Source organism: Tachysurus vachellii, chromosome 7 (assembly GCF_030014155.1).
Source record: "Tachysurus vachellii isolate PV-2020 chromosome 7, HZAU_Pvac_v1, whole genome shotgun sequence".
Taxonomy (NCBI): domain Eukaryota; kingdom Metazoa; phylum Chordata; class Actinopteri; order Siluriformes; family Bagridae; genus Tachysurus; species Tachysurus vachellii.
In genome coordinates this window covers 27586224-27609777 of record NC_083466.1, presented here as the reverse complement: position 1 = coordinate 27609777, position 23554 = coordinate 27586224, and the positions used below count along the sequence as shown (strand labels likewise).

Genomic DNA, 23554 nt, shown 5'->3' with positions numbered 1-23554 from the left:
GTTCTTGTCTACGAGCACAAATCAATGATACAGTACAGAAACCATGCCACAGCCAACCCTCATGACAATCTGGTGGTGAAGGTAAGCAATCTCTGCTTGCTGTGTGGACCAGGCCCTCCAGGCCTCCCAGTTGCTGATGGCTGGAAGAGGGTAAAGCAAAAGTAATGCAAAGAAAGTGGAATCATGGCTAGATGTATGGAGTCCATGATAGGATAGGGTAAACAAACCTCCAACAAACAAACCAAGCTGGCTAGATTTCCAGTCCATCCCCCTCTCCAATGTTTGCTCCTTGGATTACATTTGACTCCACTAGACAAAATGGCATGTTTATAGAATTCTTGAATCTCGAAATTCAGCTATACTGCTCACTTGGTTTCAAGTTAAAAGAAACGCAGCTTTTTGCACAAAGTCTTTTGTTGGTGACTCGTTTGTTTACGTCATCACAGACCTGAACAAGACCACTGTTTGTTTCTAATTACTGCTTGTTACTGGTAGACTTTGTGACTGTTATTTGCATGACATTTTATTTAAGACATGTGTTCCCCACTGTTTTCATAGTCTGCGTGTACATTCTCCACACTGCATGAGACAGGGAATCCAAACTAATTACAAGCTAATTACTAACTATTGATAAAACCTTGACCATCAAACAAAATTAATGTATGAAACGGTGCAGTTTTTTGCAAGGAGGTCTTTAAATAAGTGACATGGTAACAGGATTGAATGAATCAACTATTTTATTTAAAGAATAGATTAAAAAGTACATTACTTTACATTACAAATTGCAGTTGGCAAAGAAATAATTATGTTACAAAAATACAATGTAATTTCCAAATAACTAATTAGAAATTAATTACTAACTACTTTCTAACTAATGCATAAATGCATACTTATACATGATCTATATACAGTACATGTCCTGACAGTGCTAAAATAAGTCAATAAGCATAGCTTTTATAATAAAAGGATTTTGAAGTATACAGTTATATATATATCCACATTTTAAGATTTTTTTCTTATATGCTACAAAAAAACCAAGATATGAACTTTAAATGGTATAAGAATGACATTAGTCAATGTAGAATTTAATAGGCAATCAATTTAGTGTAAGTATGAAGGTAATATGCTGTGACTTTCCTGGTGCTAAGGATAAGCTGAAGCTTGCTTAAAGAAACAGCAGGACAGTGAAGAACAGACTGCATGTATCCAGTCTAGAAGGCATTCACTAAAGCATTTAAAACATTGCTAAATCTGTAGTCCAAAAGACGTTGGTCTTCTGTTCATCTTCTATTTTTTCTAGGTTTTGCATCTGGCCAAACATGTTTTCATGTGTACCATGATGGACTGCACTAAATAATGCAATAGGTTATTATTGTTAATAATGCAGGTATGTGCCTACATATGTGGGGGATAGGTGAAAGAATGTGCTCATAAGCAAAAGAAAACAGAAGTAACAGCAATAACATGTCATATAACCACAGCTCCATCAGCTCCACACACCGACACATGACTCACTGCAGAGAGAGAAAGCGATCATATAAATACAGATAAGGAATCCAGGTTCAGGTGTGTAACATCAGATAATATCCCTCTGCCCAGCACTTCACACTGAACCAGTCTCCCTTTCTCAATATTTATACTGGAATTAATACTCAGACACTCTTCTGACTAATAGGTGTTTCTCTAGCACCTGTAAGTGGTGACATGAAGCTTACTTACACACCGACATCAGATTACTTCTGATCTTTAATTGAAAAGTGAAACGTGATCAAATGTGAACTTTACTTTTCAAACTGCTCTGAGTGAAACAATATGAGAGCAATATAATTGTAACTTAAGGAAGTAGCATTTGATTTCACAGTATTATGTACAGTACTGTCAAACAGAAGAAGGAAAACACAAATGGAAATCTCTCTAGCTTTGACCCAGCTAACTAGAAAGTATGTTTTATAATACATATATAATAAATAAATTTACTTCATGGTGTTTTATAACATCAGCTAGTTGTTGAGCTTAAAATGCGAACCAGTCTTACCTTGTTGTTCAGCTTCACTTCTGAGTATAAAGTATCAGCATCCACACTGGCTTTTTCTAATTAAAGCAAAAGATCTTGAATTAAATTTGAGAAAAAAAATTAAATCTATCGAAATTTAACAAGAATTTCTGTACCTATTTCTCGCATAGATGACTTCTTTGCTTTTACTTCAAGTTGAGCATAAGTCACATCACTACCACTGAGCTCCCCATCAAGATCTACAGAAGCAGAGAACAAAGACAATACACTGACCAACAGCTTCCTAATACATTAGTCACTACAGCATCAGGTATACCACAGTGATGTTGTCCATTATAGTATTATAGTAAGAGTAGCATGAGATCAGTGTAATAAATGACAAATATTTTTGGAGACTGTCCAAATTCTAGTTTTACATGGAATGTTTTAGCATTAAAATACTTTATAAAATACTGTTTAATATAAAATACCATTGTTCCTCTCAGCCTTCTTTTTCTTTATGACCTGCGCGTAAGTGGCTTCGTTGCTCTCAGCTGCAGCTTCACCTGAACACAGTGCAGTGTGTTAGTCTCTAGGAGACACTTCTGTACTTTACTGTATAGCGTTAATCTAGAGTTAAATCTCCTAATGCAAGAGGAAATGTCTGAAATGAAATAAAGCTACCTGTTCCTCTCATATCTGCCTTTCTTTCTTTCTTTCTTTCTTTCTTTCTTTCTTTCTTTCTTTCTTTCTTTCTTTCCACAGTGTCATAAATATTATCACTTCCGACAAAAACAGAATAAATATATCTAAAAAATATTAAATTAAATTCTAAAAAGATTTTTGAGAATCAAATGTGGAAATAAACAGTCATTGAGACAGTGTCTGACCAGCCTGAAGTGGTGTGTTTCCTGACTGAGAGTCTTCAGCTCCTGACTGGTTCTGATTCTGTTCTGATGTCTGATTGGTTTTCTGCTTTTCTATAGAGAGAGAGACAGATTCTGTATCTGAACAGGGTGTAAATACTAATGGAAACTTTTTTTTACACAGTATTGAGTACAGTATACTCAAATACTACAAATAACTAAAGAGTGAAGATTAGTTACAAATATTAACTGTATATAATGATAACAACAATTTTGTTAGATATGGATTACTGTAGTTTGTTCTGGCAACTATTAATTATATATTGTGCAATCTTCATTTTATTATTATTATTATTTTATACAGTGTAATCAGGACTCAATCAGAAACAAATTAATTCCAAAGTTTCTCGTATTCTAAACAAGAATTAAAAAACTATGTTAAATAGATATAAAAAAAAAAACTATGTAAAAATAAAATTTTGTAAATTTTATATTTCCAAGTAACTTAATATTTGCTAAAAAGTTAAAGCATTTATCAGACCTTTCTTTATTTTGCAGAACCCCAGCAGGAAGATTAATAAAATGATCAGAAATGCCAAACTTAGTATAAAAGCTAAGGTTGTACTAGTGGACCTAGAACCTATAACAGAGGAAAGGAAGAAAGCAGGATTTAAGTTTTATTAGTGCTGTAAATATAAAGTGTGTCATTAAGAGAATATCAAATGAGAAGAAATGGATTTCTCACGTCTGACTGAGACCCAGCTTTTCAGTGACTTTCTACTCTGTGAATGTTTACACTGGTAGAAACCTTCGTCTGACTTTGAGACAGTTTGGATGATCATCTCTCCTGTAGTCTGTTTCTGGAGAACTGATCCATCTTTATAGAAATCAGCTCGGAGGTTTGAGGCATTAGGTGTACGATATAAACAGCGTAGAGTCAGAGGATGTCCCTCAGTCACAGGATGGACAGGACTCTCCAGGATCACATCACCATCTAGAAGAGAGAATTTACACCACTGTTTGATTTCACTATAAAACCCAGTTAAGTGTCTCTTATTGAACTGTTTTTCTCCAGTTAGAATCTCAGGGTTCTAAATATTCTGTAATGAATCATTTCCCTTTTCCTTTAACATTAAACACACTACATGAAGACTCACCAGGCACTGTGATGTTGACAGGATTACTGTTTTCTCCAGATTCAGACACACACCAGTAAACTCCAGTGTAAGATGTGGAGAGGAAGCTGATGTTACATGTAGATCCTGTAACTGATCCCCAGTGTGAACAATCTGACTCATTCTTACTGTGTGCGTATCGTCTCACTGTCCATCCAGTAGACTTACTCTGGTCCTCACAGCTCAGTGAGAGAGAGTCATTAGTAAAGTGTTGAGTTCTGCTGGGATTGATGATCAGAGAGACTGGAGGAGATTCACCTTAAACACAAATCATTATAATTATTGTTATGTATTATTATGGTTGTGTTTTAGTGGCATAACTTGAACACATTTACTCCTTATTTAATTACACAGTGCTATTTGAATGAGAATAATCCTCTACCGGTGCTTAGGGTTATTCAGCTGCATAAAACATTCCTCAATCAGGAGGCTGAATATAAGGATTTTTACATCAAACATTAACACAGCTGTGATTTCTACATATTTAAATTCAGTGCTGTCATTTTTATATTTTATTTATGAATCTATATTCAACAATTTCAACCATTGTTGTGTTTTCCTCACCAGTGATCCATAGAGGCTTTCCAGAGCTGTATTTTGTGTTAAAGGGTCGTTCTCCTCTGTTTCCTCTACACCTATAAACTCCTGTGTGTTTAACAGAAGCAGGACTGAGAGTGTAGGAACCACCAGATCCTCTGCTGCTGTCTGAGAGGAGCACTGGGTTAGTCTTGATATTACTAGGATTGGATATATCGAGAACAACTGTGTACCAGCTGAATGTCCAGTCTGTAGAGGAGTCTGTAACCTCACAGCTTAGTGTCACTGAGTCTCCTTCAGTCAGCCAGCTCTGTGGAGATACACTCAGTACTGTCTGTGGTCTCTCTGTTACACAGGAAATTTAGAATTATTCTTAAATCTGTACATTTAAGTCATACATACACAATAATCTCTCTATGTATAATAGATCATGTGAGTAAGGAATAGTAAATTTAAATAATATTTATAAAGATACAATTATGTAATAAAGTAAATACCCATATAGGTCTAATTGTACTATGTAATTAGAGGAGGCATTAAGAATGAGTTCATTCTTCTTATCATCATCAGTTGGGGGTTTATTTATTTTGCTAAATAAGTGGAATCATCTTCTACTAGTCTGTCATATATGAGAGTGAATCTCTCCCTCATAAACACAGTTAATTTCATGATTTGGTTTAAAATAACAGAAATACAGAAAGTTTTATTAAATTATCATCTAATGAGTTAGATAATAGCAGGGGCAAGACACAATGTGATTTTACTGCTTTAATGTTAGCTGTGTGCTATTAATCACACTGACTCACCATAATCATACTGCATGTGTAAAACTATCCAGATGTTGTTACCACAGACTCACCTGATACAGTCAGTGTAACTGCATCACTGATCTCTGAGCTCTGAGAGTCTCCAGTATGTCCTTTGCAGGTGTAGTTACCACTGTCAGGGTCTTTAACAGACTTGATACTGAACTCCTGCTTTTTGCTTTCTTTATACCGTCTGTCTTTTCCTTCTTCTGTGTTGAAACTGGAATTAGTCTTAAACCAGATGTATTTCCACTTACTGTCTCCTCCCGCTACGTCACATTTGAGAGTGATATTCTCACCAATGTACACATGTTTATCAGGCTTTATGGACAACACAGCTTTAGGTTGCCCTATAAAATAAATATGTGTTAATAAACACACATAAACAACTTTCTTGTTGCAATAATATAGACTACAGAAGGTGGCAGAGCTTTCTGACCTACAGTTCCAATTATTGTTCCAAATATCTCAGGGTTTAAGTCTAGGCTGAAACCTATTTGTTTACACATGGTGGAATCTCAGATCTGAACAGTCGATAAATCAGTTTGATATAGACTCAACACATTTAACACTATATGATTCTGTAGTATGAAGTTATAGAAGAGTATTAATTTATTGTCAAACTATCCAATGTCACTCAGATGAGGATGTGTTCCCTAAACGTCTGGTTTCTCTCAGCAGCAGCCACACAATGTGTGAGAATACAGAGAGAGTTCAAAGTAAAACTAAACATGAGATAAACTGTTATAAGAGAAAAGACTAAATAGAACTTAGTTAAAGTGACTTCTGTTCTTCATACCTGTAAAATTACTTTTTTTTTAAAGAAACTGCTAAACTTTTTATGTCAATGTACAAACACACCCTTCTCATTTCTAATTCAAATCAGAAATGCACACATAAATAAATGAATTTAAATAATTTAAAATAAGGCAATATATAATATATATACCTTCAGCATGTGTTTCTGGAATGAGTGAAATCAGCACTGAAACAAACAGAAACACAGAACATGATGTAAACATAGAAAAGATACGGTGTATGACTGAAATCAGCACAGCTTTGACAAACTAAACTCATGTAATAAAGGAATACGATATACTAATTTGCATAATTTATAAGTTAAGTGGAAAAGACTGAAGTAAATATTATGTTCTGCAAAGCGATTGAAAAATATTGATCGAAAGAGGGGTATAAAAGTATTTCCAAAACATTACATGTACCAGGTAACACTTTGAAAATCATCATACAGATATGGAGAAAAAACTGACATTACCAATGTGGCCTTTGTCGCCGAGATTAGCGACACAAATCACCTGGCACAAAACCTTTTTAATAAACATGTGGGGACGCTTTATTATTTATTATTCTTATATTCTATAACAATAACAACTTACTGGTGTGTGTAGACTACCACAATCCCTCAAGATGATGATTACCGATCTCCTTCAATAACCTCGTTATTGAACGTTAATGACTTGAATATGTGCTCGGCCTCCGCTCACATCGAATAAATTAGGGCATTTACCTGTACAACTTTATCCTCCTCCGTGAGCAACAAAGCAACTCGACACCTAGCAAACCTCTGTTTCCAGTCCGTGCATACTTTGGCTTGGAAAAGTCTAACTGCCCAGGAGGGGTAAACTTTGCCATGGTGATGTACAATTCAGTTCTCGTATCAACTTGCAACCCAAAATACCGACTACTACTTAGTTTTTGCTTCTGACACCACGTGGCGTTTGTTGCCGATGTGGCAGGATAGTTTACTGTTGTGACGTCAGGTAGTAATAGCCTATCGGAGAGCGCCGCTGTGTATAAAGGAGGGTGTCCGGTTCATGGTGATTGAATGCGCGTCATTTCGAGGTGCTCTTCCGGTTTCCGGTTCCGTGCTTCAATAGAGGCCGCTGGGTGTTAATGGTGCGGCTAGCTGCACGGCGGTTCAGCTTTGTTCCAGTTACTTTCAGTTGCCTGGGAGGTAAGAGGCTGTTAGCAGCATGGCTACGCTGTTTTGTTGTGGTCGTACAATAGGCTAATGCCGCACGTATGCTTCATTGTAGTGTTTCGCAACGGAAAGAAAAGGGTCAAAAACAATCTCTGTTGTGACAGACTGTCTACCCCCAGGTATGTGAGTTTGTTTTATCTATTTTTATGTGAGACGCTAGGTTAAATGCCGGGGGTGTAGTGTTAATTGCTTTATTTCCCCAGTCAGTGTTATTTCGTCACCCGATGTTCATCCATATCCGGTTTATTACTGAACCAGTACTGTATCTGTGATTTGGTGTGGCAGACGGCTACTTCTCCGGTATGCACTAGCATGTTATTTAGGGGTTTTTCTGTGGGTTTTAGAATTTGTGTTTTTTTTAAATGCACTTACTTAATGTGCATAATATTTTCTGTTAGGTTCCGGGGAATTCCTGCTGTATGTGCAGTTGATGCTGCACCTTGTTCCCGGGACAACGCTGCTGTTTTGTTCCGTGTTAATTTTTTGGTGTTTTGTGTTAAATTGCTTTGCTCCTCGCTAAATTGCTCTCTTTGGTAACTTTATTTTTGGTTTCGGTTTTGTTTCTTGATTTATAGCCACACTGTTACTTTCTTTCTGACACTGTTACTGTGCTTTAAATCCTACCTTGAGGTAGGAAGCCTTTTTGCTGAAGTCAGTGTGGTAATTAGTTATTTTGTTACTTCATTTAATTGCTTTGTCCTGATATCTAATTTATATATTTTCTTGGATTGGTTTATACTTCCTCCTGGAGTTTTGTAAACCTTTACTCTTTTTGTTTGTTTATTTGGTTTTCTTTGGTTGAGCATTTTTAATTCAATTTTAACATGTATTGTTTCTTTTGTTTTGTGTACTCTCTGCAGGAGCTGTAGGCCAAAAGGCCGAGAGGCCTGACTTTCCCTCTTTTCGAGTGTGTTTCTGTGCACCGTGTGCTGTGTGACCACCGACAGAAATTTCACTGAGCACTGAGTGAGTGTGTTGTGATTGAGCACATGCATGGTGTGGATATTTAAACCTACTTCTGTTTCAGCCTGTCTTGTGCCGATCAGCTGTAGCCCTGCATGAGCTTTTGATTTTCCTTTTTTTTTGTTTATTCTGAAACTTTATTTTACGGGTTGTTAATAAATTAAATTCTATTTTTGTACCCACGTCTCCTGCTCATTTATTAATCGGTAGAACGAATTTGTGCTCCTTATAGTATTGTGAGGTGATTCATATTTCCCTGGGTGAGAGTCCCAGGGTGGCGTAGTCTGTCATTTACATATTTAGGTTTGCATATTGTGCTTTCCGTCCATTTACCACTCCGTCACACTGAGATTAATGACACAAAACACTGGCTTTTGATTAAACGTGCTGGATTAAAATAAAATGTTGTAGAGTTACCAACTTAAAAGAAGGTGCAGGATTATCTGGCATGAACTGGTTTCTTCCAGCATGTGACAAAATACACAGATTACACATTGAGCTTTTGTGTTTACTGATTATTAGTGATCACTGCTTGCTCTTTTGGATTTATGTCATATGCCTTTGCGCTCTTGACCATGGACTGCTTTGACATTGATGTGAATCACTTTTTGGAACTATTTCTGTTTGTCTTTTGTTCTATATTTTATTTCACTGTTTGATTTGCTGCTTTCTTTGTTCCCCACTCACTCCTTTCCTAGTGTGTCATTAAACTCTCCCTACATCTGAATTTAACCTCTCAGAGTCTCTTTCGTGACTAATGCTCTCACACATCATTTAAACACCTCCTTCTGCTAAACACAATTCGCTGCTTTAACAAAAAAGAAGCAAAACCACAACTGACAGCTTGTCTCTACTTTCAGGCCACTGAAATTTCCCTGTGTGTGCAAGGCTAATGTGTTTGTTTCTGTAAAAATTTTGCATTTCATTCTGGAAGAAAGCATGCTGCATGTCCTGCATGATGCAATAATATTTCTTCAGGAAGCCCAAGTGTAGTTCTCAATTAAAAAAAATATTGCACTCAAAGGGTGGGCAAGAAAATAATGAATATATACTTCTCGTCTTTCCTGAACACACTCTAGTACCCAGGAGTCTCTTCTGCACAGATCCTGGCTTCAATTCTTCTCTTGTTCTCATATGGTTACATTTTTTTTGATGAACTTTGTGTACAATACTTAGTAGTGGAATTATGTTTCTCCACCATACTTAGGGTCATTTTTTAAAAGTCAGTTATCTCCCTCACACATCATTTTCACACCTCCTTCTGCTGAAACTTGTCACACTTGTCTCTGCTCATAGGCCTTTAACATCGTCACCGCCCTCTGTGTATCAAAGGCTAATGATATGTGTATTTTTTCCTGCATAGTTGATTTTAACACTAATAAGTAAATTATATAACCATAACAGTAACAAAAATTAAAATGTAGGTTATAAGGAATTTTATCAGTATGTCTGTGTTCATGGTTTTGTTAAAACTTTTCTGTGTACCGGAAACACCAGCAGAAGCTCGACACAGCAGCTAAAGACATTTCAGTCACAACAATAACTTCCACTTATCAAAGTACAAATGCAACTATTTTCTTTTAGCAGATCAAATGATCATGAGAATTTGTCACATAGCAGCAGATGAAAGAGGGACAAAGATAAGGTACAGATTCATTATTGAGTCATTTACACTTGTTAGATGATTTAAACCCTTCCTCCACTTGTATTCTTTCCTGTTGAACTATCATAGTTACTGAGAGTATTTACACATCAAACTAAACCCTTCTCATAACAGATATGGAGACACTGATCCACCTGAACAGTCATGATGAAGTACACACAATGTCCCAATCACACAATAATCTCATCACTCAGGACATTCAGACTGCAGATGAACAACTTTATACCCCATCACTCACTCTAATGAAGACACAAAGAGAACATTTACTCACAGAGCATCACAGGCAGTGAACTGAGCTCCATCCTGTCGCTCTAATGACTGACTGACTGACAGAGGAGTGGTGTGTGTTAAAGCCTTACCACTTCCTGTGTTCTGTTGTACTATTTCTACTTTAGTGGACACAGATAACAATTTGGCATTTTTTTTATTTAACACATTAAAACTGATCTGTTAAGACTAATACTTTGCACAACATATACCCCAATAATTGATCTGACAAGCAATGCATAAATATTTTGTTAAGTTAATAAGCTAGCGCATCAGCAGTACTGTTTTTATTTATTTTTGTTTTTAAAGTTTGTTTTTGTATGTTTTTGAATGAATTCATTATGCATTGAGGTTGAGGATACATTTGTAATGAGGTCAGACTTATTTATATTAACGTTCTAGCAGACTAGTGGTGTGATGATGTCTAAGGCCTGTGACTCATGCTGTGGTGATCCTTGGTACTTGAGTGGAGATGCAGCAACTTCATAATTAACATTGGCCACTTTGTCACTTGTGTAGCTCCTCTACAGCATGAAGAGCAAGAAAATACATAATGCAGATTTTTCATTAGGTTTGGGTCTTCTTGAGACACATTGTACAGAGATGTAATGTTGTACAGAGTGTGGTAATAGACACATAGTTATAAACAACTATAACGCTGCAAGCACGGTTAGACAGAGGGGGGGTTAAAATGTGATTAGTGTTCAGTGGTATGCTGAGGAAAATGCAATTAATGTAATGGTAAAAATCCTGGAATGGCCACTAGGTGTCACTGTGTGGATACCATTGTTAATAAGACCTCACCTGTTACTGTAAGAGAAACAGAAGAGTTTCCTCCGAGTACTCCGGTTTCCTCCCCCGGGTCCAAAGACACGCATGGTAGGTTGATTGGCATCTCTGGAAAAATTGTCCGTAGTGTGTGATTGAGTGAGTGAATGAGAGTGTGTGTGTGTGCCCTGCGATGGGTTGGCACTCCGTCCGGGGTGTACCCTGCCTTGATGCCCGATGACGCCCAGTGACCCGAGGTAGTTCGGATAAGCGGTAAAAAATGAATGAATGAATGAAATAATCAACTATGTATAGAGGAACTATTGGATCACTGTCAGCATTTGATGCAAAGGCTCAGATATTTACAGAGTATTGTATGATACTGGAACAATTTATTACAGCAAATTGCATTAAAGATAAGGGTAAACAAAACCAACCTACAGTTTAATGTGCAACCTTCTCAGTTCCACAAAACCAATCGAAAGAAGCTACCAGTAGCTGAAAGCTACCTCAGCCCAGTGAGAGAGTTCAGAGATTTGGCTTACACTTCAGAACAAGGAACCCTAAAGAAAATGTTTGTTGGTTGTGGAAACTAGTGTGGAAAATGTTGCATGATGGGAATTTTATTTCAAGGTTTTGGTAGAACTGACAAGGGAGATACAGCTTGTAGGTGGCTTTGTTTACTTGTTTGTATATTCTGAAAAGAGTCACTGTATGTGAAACTAAATTTCTTGCACACTGTCAGAGGTCATGGGTAAAACGCCATACTCTTTCTTCAGGTTGATACTGGGGAGCCAGTCCCCTATTTCAGTCAGCATGGTTCCTAAAAGGTTTGGAGGGCTTGCTGAAGTCAGTTACGTATGTGGCAAAACTAGTCATCCCACAGGTAATGTAGCATGTGTCCATTCACTCTCTCACTAACTCATTTTCTACCGCTTATCCGAACTACCTCGGGTCACAGGCCTGTGCCTATCTCAGGCATCATCGGGCATCAAGGCAGGTATACATGTAAACCTAAGAAAAAAGGTATGCTATTGGCAGGAAACTTTTACTATTGTTTTAGTTTACATTTAGACTGACAAGACTATATTAGCTTACTATAGACTATGAATTTTGAAATAGAAGAGATAACAGATAAACATTTATTTGTTAACAAAATATTTATATGCTTTCATCACAATTTGATAAAATAAACATTCATTCATTCATTCATTCATCTTCTACCGCTTATCCGAACTACCTCGGGTCACGGGGAGCCTGTGCCTATCTCAGGCGTCATTGGGCATCAAGGCAGGATACACCCTGGACGGAGTGCCAACCCATCGCAGGGCACACACACACTCTCATTCACTCACGCAATCACACACTAGGGACAATTTTCCAGAGATGCCAATCAACCTACCATGCATGTCTTTGGACCGGGGGAGGAAACCGGAGTACCCGGAGGAAACCCCCGAGGCACGGGGAGAACATGCAAACTCCACACACACAAGGTGGAGACGGGAATCGAACCCCGACCCTGGAGGTGTGAGGCGAACGTGCTAACCACTAAGCCACCGTGCCCCCCTAAAATAAACATGTAAAATAAAATAACATGTCCCGAATCTCAGTAAAACTTCTCTGATACAAGGGTGTATTGTTTGGGGCAATGCTGAAGCAAACAGCTCAAGTCAATTGTGTAAGAGGCATGTTGATCAGTGGTGCTGAGTTTTTACCGTGATAATTGCGTGAAGGACTGAAGAATGGATAAAGTTTCTCAGTGAAAGTCTGACCAAAGAAAGAGTAGATAAGAGACTTGGCATCAACATCATAGAAGGAGACTAGACCTGCCTTATAATCCACAAACACTCCCACCTTCTGGGGAGCCTGTTTCAAGGAGAGGGGAACAGGAGGAGAATCACAAGCCTCATATTTAATCTTGTTTCTCAGCCAAACTGTCCAGTATCCATTCTTAGGGCTGGTTATTATTTTCCCTTTCCTGATAACAGACTCTTGGGCCACTCCTAAATCCCACTTAGTCTTTTCTCTGACCTGCACCTCATAGTAAAATCTCCCTGAGGAGAATCCTTCCTTTCCCAGCACACAGGCACAATAATCAAACCTCTCTGGGTTATGAAGGAGATTCTGTCGCAAGTCTCCATGTCTTACTTGTTTCCCATCTTGAGACAGGATGAGTTCAGGATGAGCTGTATCAGGATCCAGAGTCACATCCACTGAAAGAAAGAGACACAATTGACATCCATTTTATTACATTATATAATTTGTATGTATATATGTATATATATGCAATGTCATAAGATGAAGCAAAGCTCACACACCTGCATATTGCTGAATTCTTTTCAGATCTGTTTGAAAAAGAGTAATCAAATTAGATACGATATATATGGTAGATAGATTATATATGGTATAGAAACAAATTAGAATCAAATTAGTAATCAAATTAGATTTTATAAATCATTATTTAAAAATCAAATTAGGAATAAATGATTATTTTAGCCAGTGGTGATGACAGAACCTGCACAGTGGGTGGGCCTTTTATGAAACAGGGTGAACAAGGGTTTGAAAAGAAAAACTAAAATGATTAAATGCATTAAGGCGTGAGTCAAGAGCATTTGAACAGAAATTGGAATTATTTGATTGTTGGTATTTTTATTTTATTTTGTTTTTTTGAATATGCAACATTTAACTTTGTACTGCAGACAGCCACTAGAGGGCATTAGAAACTAGTCATATGAAGAAGCCAAGGATTCAATTGACTTTTTGATTTTTCCTTTGATTTTTTGCTAAGGTTTCTTTCAGATTTATTATTGGAACCACTGTAATAAAAAAGTGGCTTTAAAAAAGAAGTGAAATTAAAGTATAATAAAATAGCTGTGGTGAAATTCATAATACTTTTATTCATGACGATTTTAAAAGAATAAAGACCATCAGAGTTAAAAAACTATAAAACTATAGCAAAGTTAATCTGATAAGGAACAGCAACGGAAACCAGTGTTTCAGTTTTGCCAGATATAAACACATTTCATTTCACATTTTATATGTTTATATCATCTGATATTTGCACAGAGAAGTTTACACAGACGTTACTGAGCAACATCACTCATCGCAACTGTGTCAGTTACATTGCCAGTGAAAAGACCTGGGTTTGTGTATCGTATTAAGAATATAATGGTGTACAGAGGACTGTACCCTGCCAATATGGAGCATTTTAAAAATAAAATAATGTAGGCCTTGTATGCAATGATCTTCAAGAAATGTTTAAGTTAAAATAACTGTTAAAAGTAAACGACCATCACAAATAACCTTAATGACAACCAAGTTACATGTTCTTACCAAAGTCAGCAAACTGGCCTACTGTATCTCCTTGTTGAGAGACTCCAGAAGCTGAGACAGAACTCTCCTCAACAGCTCCACACTCTGTTTATTGGTGCAGTCCTTTTGAATAAAAGAAGTATATTGTTTTTTGGCCCATTAAGAAGTTGGATTATTGATAGGACCTGGTGAAGACTTTTTTTGCATTCTGAGGTGTTTCTGACTTTTTCACTGTCCTTTTAAACATCTTTAACCTCTTCTGGCATTGTTCCTAGCTGAGTCCATTATAAATGTATACAATCCATTAAATATTCCAAAAACTATATTATATTAAATAAACAATAAATTAGGCCCACCCTTAAAAATCATTTGGTTTGCAGTAACAGTAAAAAAAAAAGGGTCGGTAGGTAGATTTTTTTTTTTCTTCATGTTTCAATGTAAAAAAAAAAAAGTACAATTTTGGTGATGGTGATGACGTAGGTATGACAAACAAATTAGCATATCGTGACGTCACTGACTGGGTCTTTAACCATTGCATTAACCAATCTAAATTGACAGGGTCGGTCGGGTTACGGCAAACAAGAATATTTTTAAGGATGGCCCTATTATAATTTTTTTTTTCTTGTGTAATTCACTGTTTTTATTTTAATAGAACACACAAAAATACATCACAACAGAAGGAAAGAAAACCTTTTTAAAATCACCAAACCAAAACCACCCCCTGTCCCACCCCTATCCCATTGCACATATTTGATAATAAAAAAAGAGTTATTTTGCAGGAATTGATTATCTTATAATCATTCATTCATTCATCTTCTACCGCTTATCCGAACTACCTCGGGTCACGGGGAGCTGTGCCTATCTCAGACGTCATCGGGCATCAAGGCAGGATACACCCTGGACGGAGTGCCAACCCATCCCAGGGCACACACACACACTCATTCACTCACGCAATCACACACTAGGGACAATTTTCCAGAGATGCCAATCAACCTACCATGCATGTCTTTGGACCAGGGAAGAAACCGGAGTACCCGGAGGAAACCCCCGAGGCACGGGGAGAACATGCAAACTCCACACACACAAGGTGGAGGCGGGAATCGAACCCCGACCCTGGAGGTGTGAGGCGAACGTGCTAACCACTAAGCCACCGTGCCCCCCCCTATCTTATAATCAATAATATTTAATATAGTCAATAATTGATCAATTTACTTATTCATGATATGTAACTTTTTATTCAGGAGTAGTTGTTGATCGAGATGGAGTTATATCTCTCTTTGCTCAAAAAAACAAAAACCTTTTTACAAATGATCTGTTGGTCAATCATTTACATTGATAAATATGATACATCATTATTCACCAAATATTTACATTTTAAAATAGACAATAATTTCCTGCCAGCACTGAGCCACTGAGACATGACAAATGGCTTTCATTTATTCAACCACCTCCGCCTCCACTACTGAATGAACTTCCATGATGTTTTTACTACACAGATCAAAAGTAAAATAGTCACCAAAGGCACTACTCTAAATTTTATTCGTCACATACAGTCATACACAGCACAGTAGTGATAAGACAAGATTAAAGATAACACCATATCTTGTGAATAAATTGACGTGGTTAATAAGCGACCCTACATGTCACCAGAGCTCCTTCAACCTAAAGCAGTTGTGATCTTACTATTAAAAAAAAAAAAAAAGTGAATGGTAGCCAGCTGAACTAGATATCCTAGCTTGCTTTTGAAGGTTAAAGTGCACCAGCAGGGTAACTGTGAATGTGTTATAACCTTCATGAAGATATGATTCATTGGAAGACTGTTTAATTTAGTTTTGATGTAAATAGATCGTATTATAATGTGTGTGCTTTCTTAATAAACATGCAGTACACCGTCATGTCCAACGCACATGGTGAACATCCATTTTATTTTCCCATCTTATAACTTCTCTAATGCATTATGGGTAATGCAGTCCCTATTGCTACATGGATCTCACTGAACTGTTCAACAGGCATGATGATCAACAGCGCTGAATTTCTACCTCCATCACTGAGGAAGGGGCAGAAGATTGGGCAGAATTTATGAGGTAAACACTGCCCAGTGAAAGAGTAAATATGAGACATGGCATCAACATCATAAGAAAATCAGACCTTTATCATAGTCCACAAACACTCTGATCTTCTTAGAAGCCTGTTTCAAGACGAGGGGAACATGGGGAGACTCACAAGCCTCGTATCTAATCTTTAGTCCAGTATCCATTTTCCGGACATGCTATAATGCTTCCTTTCCTGTTAAAGGACTCTCGAGCCACTCCTGACATCCACTTGTCTTCCCACTGACCAGCACCTTGTACTTTTCCCTGTACATTAGGAAAACGATCAAATCTCTCTGGGTTATCTGGGAGAATCTGTCGCTTTCCTTCATGGCACAATTGTTTCTGATAGTCGGAAAGGAGAAGTTTAGAATTTGCTGTATCACTAACCAGTCACATTGACTAAAAGAGACACATAATAATATAAACTGCTTATAGTACTGTATACTGTATACAGTAGTGAATATGTGTAGATTATTGTCATGTGATCAATAAGAGCTCATACAACTTACATACTGTATTGCTGAAATCTCTTCAGCTCAGTTTGTAAAAAAAATTATTAGATGAAATTATTAGAATAAATCTGATCAGTCATATGGTAAATATCAGTATGACCATGAAAAGACAACAATATAACAGCAGGGAATTGATAATGATGCATTTATTGAATTGATCAAACATTTCATCCATAAATCTCCTCACACAACTACAATTAAAGTTCACACAGCTGAAACATCAACCAAAACTAATAACAGCGTCTAACTGAGATTGTAAGTCTACAACTAAATATTCAACTAGAGAAAATCTCACAAGAAATAGAAAACACAGCAGTACAAATACAGAAGTGGTAGAACTAATACTGAGAAAACACAAAACACAATTAGTTCTGCACCATATTTCAGATAACAGTCAATAAACGTAGTATGTATACAATATAAAACAAGTTTAACTATTGAGTAAATCTCAGTGCTGCACTAAACAAACCTATTAGTCTTTACATCCCCCAATGATGCTAGTTTCCAGCTTGCAATTAATCCTGTTTTCCAAATCTTTGTCTTTTTTTAAAGATATATTTCTCAGTTTTTACTATTGTTTTAACAGACTGTAAGCTTTATTGGAGATTACACACACATTGACCTTCACTCATGAGGAGGTTTGCAGACTTTAACTAAACAAATCCATACAGAACAATGACGGTGTCTAGAGGACGCTGAGCAAATAACAGCAGGACATTAAAATGACAAATCAGTATTATTTTAAAATCCACACAAAACCATAAAGAAAAAGAAATTCTGAAACAATCTTTTTCAGTAAATGTTTATTCTTTTCATAGATGAACTTTGCTCACTCCTCTATGACTGCATTCTCAATCCTCTCTACATCAGTGTGATCTGTTAAATATATTTAAAAAATTTCTTTCATTGAATTTTTTTATGAGGTTTGACAAAAAATAAACCAAGTTGCATTTGATTTCATCCTAAACACAGTTCAAATGTTTTTTAAATTTGAAATTGCTATTAAAAAAGAAGCAAGAAAAAAGCTTTCTACTTTTCCTAAAGTAAAAATGTTTAAAGCCGTGATGCTCGTTATGTGAAATATAGAGACGTACTGAAAGAGTTCTTACCTCGAGCTCTGTAACATTTGACCAGCAGAATGATGGTCACCAGCAGATAAGGAGAGGCCGTCACCACACTACAGATCAGCATGAGCACAGAGAATGGAGCGTCTACACATGATGGACAAGAAGCAGAATAAAATAAATATAATCATGTTTTATTCATGCTGATCTGTTCAGATTTAGCTCAATCTGCAGTACAAATAAATCCATTTACACCTGTGATCACAAGTGTAACATAGCATAGTGTACATTATCAAAAGCTACTGAATTCAACACATTAAGTCAAAGTGGTATATAAATATTTAAATGATTTCTCACGTCTGACTGAGACCCAGCTTTTCAGTGACTCTCCTCTCTCTGGGTGTTTACAGTGGTAGAAACCTTCATCTGACTTTGAGACAGTTTGGATGATCATCTCTCCTGTAGTCTGTTTCTGGAGAACTGATCCATCTTTATAGAAATCAGCTCGGAGGTTTGAGGCATTAGGTGTACGATATAAACAGCGTAGAGTCAGAGGATGTCCCTCAGTCACAGGATGGACAGGACTCTCCAGGATCACATCACCATCTAGAAGAGAGAATTTACACCACTGTTTGATTTCACTGTAAAACCCAGTTAAGTGTCTCTTATTGAACAGTTTTTCTCCAGTTAGAATATCAGTGTTCTAAATATTCTGTAATGAATCTTTTCCCTTTTCCTTTAACATTAAACACACTACATGAAGACTCACCAGGCACTGTGATGTTGACAGGATTACTGTTTTCTCCAGATTCAGACACACACCAGTAAACTCCAGTGTAAGATGTGGAGAGGAAGCTGATGTTACATGTAGATCCTGTAACTGATCCCCAGTGTGAACAATCTGACTCATTCTTACTGTGTGTGTATCGTCTCACTGTCCATCCAGTAGACTTACTCTGGTCCTCACAGCTCAGTGAGAGAGAGTCATTAGTAAAGTGTTGAGTTCTGCTGGGATTGATGATCAGAGAGACTGGAGGAGATTCACCTTAAACACAAATCATTATAATTATTGTTATGTATTATTATGGTTGTGTTTTAGTGGCATAACTTGAACACATTTACTCCTTATTTAATTACACAGTGCTATTTGAATGAGAATAATCCTCTACCGGTGCTTAGGGTTATTCAGCTGCATAAAACATTCCTCAATCAGGAGGCTGAATATAAAGATTTTTACATCAAACATTAACACAGCTGTGATTTCTACATATTTAAATTCAGCGCTGTCATTTTTATATTTTATTTATGAATCTATATTCAACAATTTCAACCATTGTTGTGTTTTCCTCACCAGTGATCCATAGAGGCTTTCCAGAGCTGTATTTTGTGTTAAAGGGTCGTTCTCCTCTGTTTCCTCTACACCTATAAACTCCTGTGTGTTTAACAGAAGCAGGACTGAGAGTGTAGGAACCACCAGATCCTCTGCTGCTGTCTGAGAGGAGCACTGGGTTAGTCTTGATATTACTAGGATTGGATATATCGAGAACAACTGTGTACCAGCTGAATGTCCAGTCTGTAGAGGAGTCTGTAACCTCACAGCTTAGTGTCACTGAGTCTCCTTCAGTCAGCCAGCTCTGTGGAGATACACTCAGTACTGTCTGTGGTCTCTCTGTTACACAGGAAATTTAGAATTATTCTTAAATCTGTACATTTAAGTCATACATACACAATGATTTCTCTATGTATAATAGATCATGTGAGTAAGGAATAGTAAATTTAAATAATATTTATAAAGATACAATTATGTAATAAAGTAAATACCCATATAGGTCTAATTGTACTATGTAATTAGAGGAGGCATTAAGAATGAGTTCATTCTTCTTATCATCATCAGTTGGGGGTTTATTTATTTTGCTAAATAAGTGGAATCATCTTCTACTAGTCTGTCATATATGAGAGTGAATCTCTCCCTCATAAACACAGTTAATTTCATGATTTGGTTTAAAATAACAGAAATACAGAAAGTTTTATTAAATTATCATCTAATGAGTTAGATAATAGCAGGGGCAAGACACAATGTGATTTTACTGCTTTAATGTTAGCTGTGTGCTATTAATCACACTGACTCACCATAATCATACTGCATGTGTAAAACTATCCAGATGTTGTTACCACAGACTCACCTGATACAGTCAGTGTAACTGCATCACTGATCTCTGAGCTCTGAGAGTCTCCAGTATGTCCTTTGCAGGTGTAGTTACCACTGTCAGGGTCTTTAACAGACTTGATACTGAACTCCTGCTTTTTGCTTTCTTTATACCGTCTGTCTTTTCCTTCTTCTGTGTTGAAACTGGAATTAGTCTTAAACCAGATGTATTTCCACTTACTGTCTCCTCCCGCTACGTCACATTTGAGAGTGATATTCTCACCAATGTACACATGTTTATCAGGCTTTATGGACAACACAGCTTTAGGTTGCCCTATAAAATAAATATGTGTTAATAAACACACATAAACAACTTTCTTGTTGCAATAATATAGACTACAGAAGGTGGCAGAGCTTTCTGACCTACAGTTCCAATTATTGTTCCAAATATCTCAGGGTTTAAGTCTAGGCTGAAACCTATTTGTTTACACATGGTGGAATCTCAGATCTGAACAGTCGATAAATCAGTTTGATATAGACTCAACACATTTAACACTATATGATTCTGTAGTATGAAGTTATAGAAGAGTATTAATTTATTGTCAAACTATCCAATGTCACTCAGATGAGGATGTGTTCCCTAAACGTCTGGTTTCTCTCAGCAGCAGCCACACAATGTGTGAGAATACAGAGAGAGTTCAAAGTAAAACTAAACATGAGATAAACTGTTATAAGAGAAAAGACTAAATAGAACTTAGTTAAAGTGACTTCTGTTCTTCATACCTGTAAAATTACTTTTTTTTTAAAGAAACTGCTAAACTTTTTATGTCAATGTACAAACACACCCTTCTCATTTCTAATTCAAATCAGAAATGCACACATAAATAAATGAATTTAAATAATTTAAAATAAGGCAATATATAATATATATACCTTCAGCATGTGTTTCTGGAATGAGTGAAATCAGCACTGAAACAAACAGAAACACAGAACATGATGTAAACATAGAAAAGATACGGTGTATGACTGAAATCAGCACAGCTTTGACAAACTAAACTCATGTAATAAAGGAATACGATATACTAATTTGCATAATTTATAAGTTAAGTGGAAAAGACTGAAGTAAATATTATGTTCTGCAAAGCGATTGAAAAATATTGATCGAAAGAGGGGTATAAAAGTATTTCCAAAACATTACATGTACCAGGTAACACTTTGAAAATCATCATACAGATGTGGAGAAAAAACTGACATTACCAATGTGGCCTTTGTCACCGAGATTAACGACACAAATCACCTGGCACAAAACCTTTTTAATAAACATGTGGGGACGCTTTATTATTTATTATTCTTATATTCTATAACAATAACAACTTACTGGTGTGTGTAGACTACCACAATCCCTCAAGATGATGATTACCGATCTCCTTCAATAACCTCGTTATTGAACGTTAATGACTTGAATATGTGCTCGGCCTCCGCTCACATCGAATAAATTAGGGCATTTACCTGTACAATTTTATCCTCCTCCGTGAGCAACAAAGCAACTCGACACCTAGCAAACCTCTGTTTCCAGTCCGTCCATGCTTCGGCTTGGAAAAGTCTAACTGCCCAGGAGGGGTAAACTTTGCCATGGCGATGTACAATTCAGTTCTCGTATCAACTTGCAACCCAAAATACCGACTACTACTTAGTTTTTGCTTCTGACACCATGTGGCGTTTGTTGCCGAGATTAATGACACAAAACACCGGCTTTTGATTAAACATGTGCTGTATTAAAATAAAAGATGTAGAGTTACCAACAGTAACTTAAAAGAAGTTGCAGGATTATCTGGCATGAACTGGTTTCCTCCAGCATGTGACAAAATACACAGATTACACATTGAGCTTTTGTGTTGTTTACTGATTATTAGTGATCACTGCTTGCTCTTTTGGATTTATGTCATATGCCTTTGCGCTATTGACCATGGACTGCTTTGACATTGATGTGAATCACTTTTTGGAACTATTTCTGTTTGTCTTTTGTTCTATATTTTATTTCACTGTTTGATTTGCTGCTTTCTTTGTTCCCCGCTCACTCCTTTCCTAGTGTGTCATTAAACTCTCCCTACATCTGAATTTAACCTCTCAGAGTCTCTTTCGTGACTAATGCTCTCACACATCATTTAAACATCTCCTTCTGCTAAACACAATTTGCTGCTTTAACAAAAAAAGAAGCAAAACCACAACTGACAGCTTGTCACTACTTTCAGGCCACTGAAACTTCCCTTTGTGTGCAAGGCTAATGTGTTTGTTTCTGCAAAAAATTTTGCATTTCATTCTGGAAGAAAGCATGCTGCATGTTCTGCAAGATGCAATAGTATTTCTTCAGGAAGCCCAAGTGTAGTTCTCAATTAAAAAAAATATTGCACTCATAAAGAGTGGGCAAGAACATAATGAATATATACTTCTCGTCTTTCCTGAACACACTCTAGTACCCAGGAGTCTCTTCTGCACAGATCCTGGCTTCAATTCTTCTCTTGTTCTCATATGGTTACATTTTTTGATGAACTTTGTGTACAATACTTATTAGTGGAATTATGTTTCTCCACCATACTTAGGGTCATTTTTTAAAAGTCAGTTATCTCCCTCACACATCATTTTCACACCTCCTTCTGCTGAAAAAATGCTAAACCGCAATTGCCAACTTGTCTCTGCTCATAGGCCTTTAACATCGTCACTGCCCTCTGTGTATCAAAGGCTAATGATATGTGTTTTTTATGCATAGTTGATTTTATCACTAATAAGTAAATTATATAACCATAACAGTAACAAAAATGAAATGTAGGTTGTAAGGCATTTTCTCAGTATGTCTAGATAATGTTAACATGGTTTTGTTAAAACCTTTCTGTGTACCAGAAACACCAGCAGAAGCTCAACACAGCAGCTAAAGACATTTCAGTCACAACAATAACTTCCACTTATCAAAGTACAAATGCAACTATTTTCTTTTAGCAGATCAAATGATCATGAGAATTTCTCACATAGAAGCAGATGAAAGCAGGACAAAGAAGATAAGTTACAGATTCCAACATTACTGAGTCATTTACACTCATTAGATGATTTAAACCATTCCTCCACTTGTATTCTTTCCTGTTGAACTATCATAGTTACTGAGAGTATTTACACATCAAACTAAACTCTTCTCATAACAGATATGGAGACACTGATCCACCTGAACAGTCATGATGAAGTACACACAATGTCCTAATCACACAATAATCTCATCACTCAGGACATTCAGACTGCAGATGAACAACTTTATACCCCACCACTCACTCTAATGAAGACACAAAGAGAACATTTACTCACAGAGCATCACAGGCAGTGAACTGAGCTCCATCCTGTCCC

General features: G+C 36.7%; 1 protein-coding gene and 1 long non-coding RNA gene across 2 annotated transcripts; both read right to left on the bottom strand.

The window, feature by feature from the left end:
- Positions 1-923: 923 nt before the first annotated feature.
- Positions 924-23554, bottom strand: LOC132849089 (Fc receptor-like protein 5). The gene is made up of 16 exons (XM_060875287.1): positions 23516-23554; positions 21098-21133; positions 20202-20498; positions 19370-19687; positions 18788-19063; positions 18376-18624; positions 6327-6362; positions 5431-5727; positions 4017-4292; positions 3605-3853; positions 3401-3499; positions 2884-2973; positions 2485-2559; positions 2170-2253; positions 2036-2091; positions 924-1514 (listed from the first exon to the last, which is right to left on the bottom strand). The coding sequence occupies exons 1-16, from the start codon at positions 23544-23546 to the stop codon at positions 1512-1514; spliced, it is 2472 nt and encodes an 823-aa protein (XP_060731270.1). The 5' UTR covers positions 23547-23554; the 3' UTR covers positions 924-1511.
- LOC132849096 (uncharacterized) lies at positions 13139-14493 on the bottom strand. The gene is made up of 3 exons (XR_009648815.1): positions 14371-14493; positions 13356-13382; positions 13139-13250 (listed from the first exon to the last, which is right to left on the bottom strand). It is a non-coding gene; the product is annotated as an uncharacterized LOC132849096 (long non-coding RNA).

Coding starts and splice junctions, on each gene's coding strand:
- LOC132849089 (XM_060875287.1), bottom strand. CDS start 23,546: ATGGAGCTCAGTTCACTGCCTGTGATGCTCT. Junction 21,134..23,515: donor TTCACTGCCTGTGATGCTCT/GTGAGTAAATGT, acceptor TGTTTGTTTCAG/TGCTGATTTCACTCATTCCA. Junction 2,560..2,883: donor AAACACACCACTTCAGGCTG/GTCAGACACTGT, acceptor CACTGTGTTCAG/GTGAAGCTGCAGCTGAGAGC.